This window comes from Limulus polyphemus, unplaced genomic scaffold (assembly GCF_000517525.1).
Source record: "Limulus polyphemus unplaced genomic scaffold, Limulus_polyphemus-2.1.2 Scaffold3390, whole genome shotgun sequence".
Classification (NCBI taxonomy): domain Eukaryota; kingdom Metazoa; phylum Arthropoda; class Merostomata; order Xiphosura; family Limulidae; genus Limulus; species Limulus polyphemus.
The window spans coordinates 1-2,215 of NW_013669000.1; the positions used below are offsets into that span (position 1 = coordinate 1).

Below are 2,215 nucleotides of genomic sequence, written 5' to 3' on the forward strand. Positions count from 1 at the left end.
TGACGTCAGTAAAACGCATGCAGGCCATGAATTACGAGAACAACTATGCCCTCTGTAGGCTACAAAACAGCATGACATATGAACTTCAAAAGCAAGAAATTAAATTTTTGTTACTTTTTATTTTGGTTTTATTTACGCACGAAACAGAACATTTTCTGGAACCCTGGGGGAGTACATCTAGTTATTAAATACCTATTTTTATATCTATACATGTATTGATTATCTAAGGTGTTATTTTCAATATAGTTAACAGAGGGCGCAGCACACCTACCGAATGCACGTGCGTTTCGGTTGAGCATTTGGTTTTTATGTTTATTTATAAAATGATACTCTGACAGTTGAGAAAATGATTTACTTTTTAAATATTTCGTGCTAAAGGAATTATAAATTAAAAAAATATGATTTACTAAAACAGTTTTATTTTATATATGAACGTACTTTCCCAGAGATTGCCATTTCGTCGACAGTAATTTCACATTGCTTCGTGTTCTACTACTATTACTCAGTATTAGTAGTAGTTGGTATTAAGTTAAACATTGTTATGGAAGTTCACATTAATGAAAACATGAACAGTGAAAGAAGCCACCGAGCAGAGCCAGATTTTCTCATGGCATTAATGGTAAATTGTATACAGATAATATTAAAAAGTGTAGTGTAGAATTAGCCTAAAAATCACTCTCAGTCCCAGTGTCTCGTATACTTTACAAATAAATAATATCTGACCTTACAACTCGAAGATGGCAAACGGTGGGAGTGTTTTCGTTTGTTTGTTTCCAATGTAACATAAAATAAAATTTACTTTTACTTTATATCTTTTTTTATTTTTAGGTTTTATGAAAATTTTAAAAATGATTTTTTAAAATAGTATAATATTACTAAGTATATAGTTCTATTCAGTATCACTATCAGTATACAAATTACAAGCAATTTTTTGTATTTTGACCTTCGTGGTCATTGTCGATGTCAATGAATGGTGTGATGGTGACAGATGTAAACAAATGTTTAGAAATACCAACTGAAAAATGAGTCTAAATATAACACAATACAATACTTATTTCTCAGCTTAAATTATAGAAACTTAAATAAATTAAATGGCTCTTTTGCACAGATAAATGATTAAATCACACAAACAAATTAAACATTTTAAATTTTCAATTAGATTTATTATAAACAGAGCACAGCCATAAGAAAAAGAGTACATTTATCAGTAGCATAGTAGTATTTTTGGGCTTAGGCCCTGTTTTTAATAAATCTAATTTTATTGTAAAATATGTCAGCATTGTGTATGTGCTCTTAATCAACACTTGTTTTGAAAAAGGTTAGATAAAAAAGATTATATTTTAGTTCTTCACATTATATCAGGTTTTAGGCATAAAGATTTACTTTCAAAACTAATTGAATGATCAGTATTTAATAGATCTTTCTCAATACTTGACAGAATTATGATGTTTGTTAGGGATAGATGCTGTCAGTATTTCTGTTACTGACAGGTATTTTCTCTAGTTTCCTAAATTTGCCTTAGATTATTTGGTTTCTCTTTTGAAACTTTATTTTTCAACTAGTACTATAAATTTCAATTTGGATTATCATTGAATTTTAGGACTGGCAGTTTCATAGTTGTTACATTATCAGCTCTTTACTTCCTCAAATACCTGCAGGTCATTATATTTTGGATCATTATTCTGCAGAAACTCAATGTAAGGGCCACGTAAACATCTAATAGGGAATACAAGATGAATTAAGATATTGTGGTATGACTGAAATTGTTACAGACCCATTTTCATGTTTCAATGCTTTGCTTACATACATAATCTTTTCATGATCATGTCTCTGCATAAAAAGAATTAGAGTCGAAAGAAAAATTATTTTTTGTTTACTTTAATTTTTGTAGTCCTTTGTAATAGGACAAGAGTTTTTAAGATAGGATTTCTGAATACAAGTGATGATTAAAAAGTAAATTCCAAGATTGGAAGTCATATCGTCATTGATGGAACTACGATATAGTATATTTGCAGACAAGAACTTTTCTATCACAAATCCTTATTTTTCCTTTTTTTATCATATTCTGTGAAGGTCCAGCCTCAAGAACATCTGAGGATGAAATGAACAATTTTTGTTAGTAGTGAAAAGGGTAGTCTTCTCTGCAAAGATTTAGTCCTACTATGTTTTAGCACTGATGTACTTTCTATCAATTCAACATGATGGTCAGAGTGAT

The 2,215-nt window shown here is 29.6% G+C and overlaps 1 protein-coding gene across 2 annotated transcripts in view; it reads left to right on the plus strand.

Moving 5' to 3' along the window:
* The first annotated feature begins 266 nt into the window (after window positions 1-266).
* The window catches only part of LOC106469276 (S-adenosylmethionine mitochondrial carrier protein-like), a 32,898-nt gene continuing 30,949 nt past the window's right edge, over window positions 267-2,215 (plus strand). For both annotated transcript variants that reach the window (XM_022397749.1, XM_013929762.2), the window contains exon 1: window positions 267-619. In XM_022397749.1, coding sequence (XP_022253457.1) covers window positions 542-619 — 78 coding nt within the window. In that variant the 5' untranslated portion in view covers window positions 267-541. The remainder of the gene's footprint in view (window positions 620-2,215) is intronic.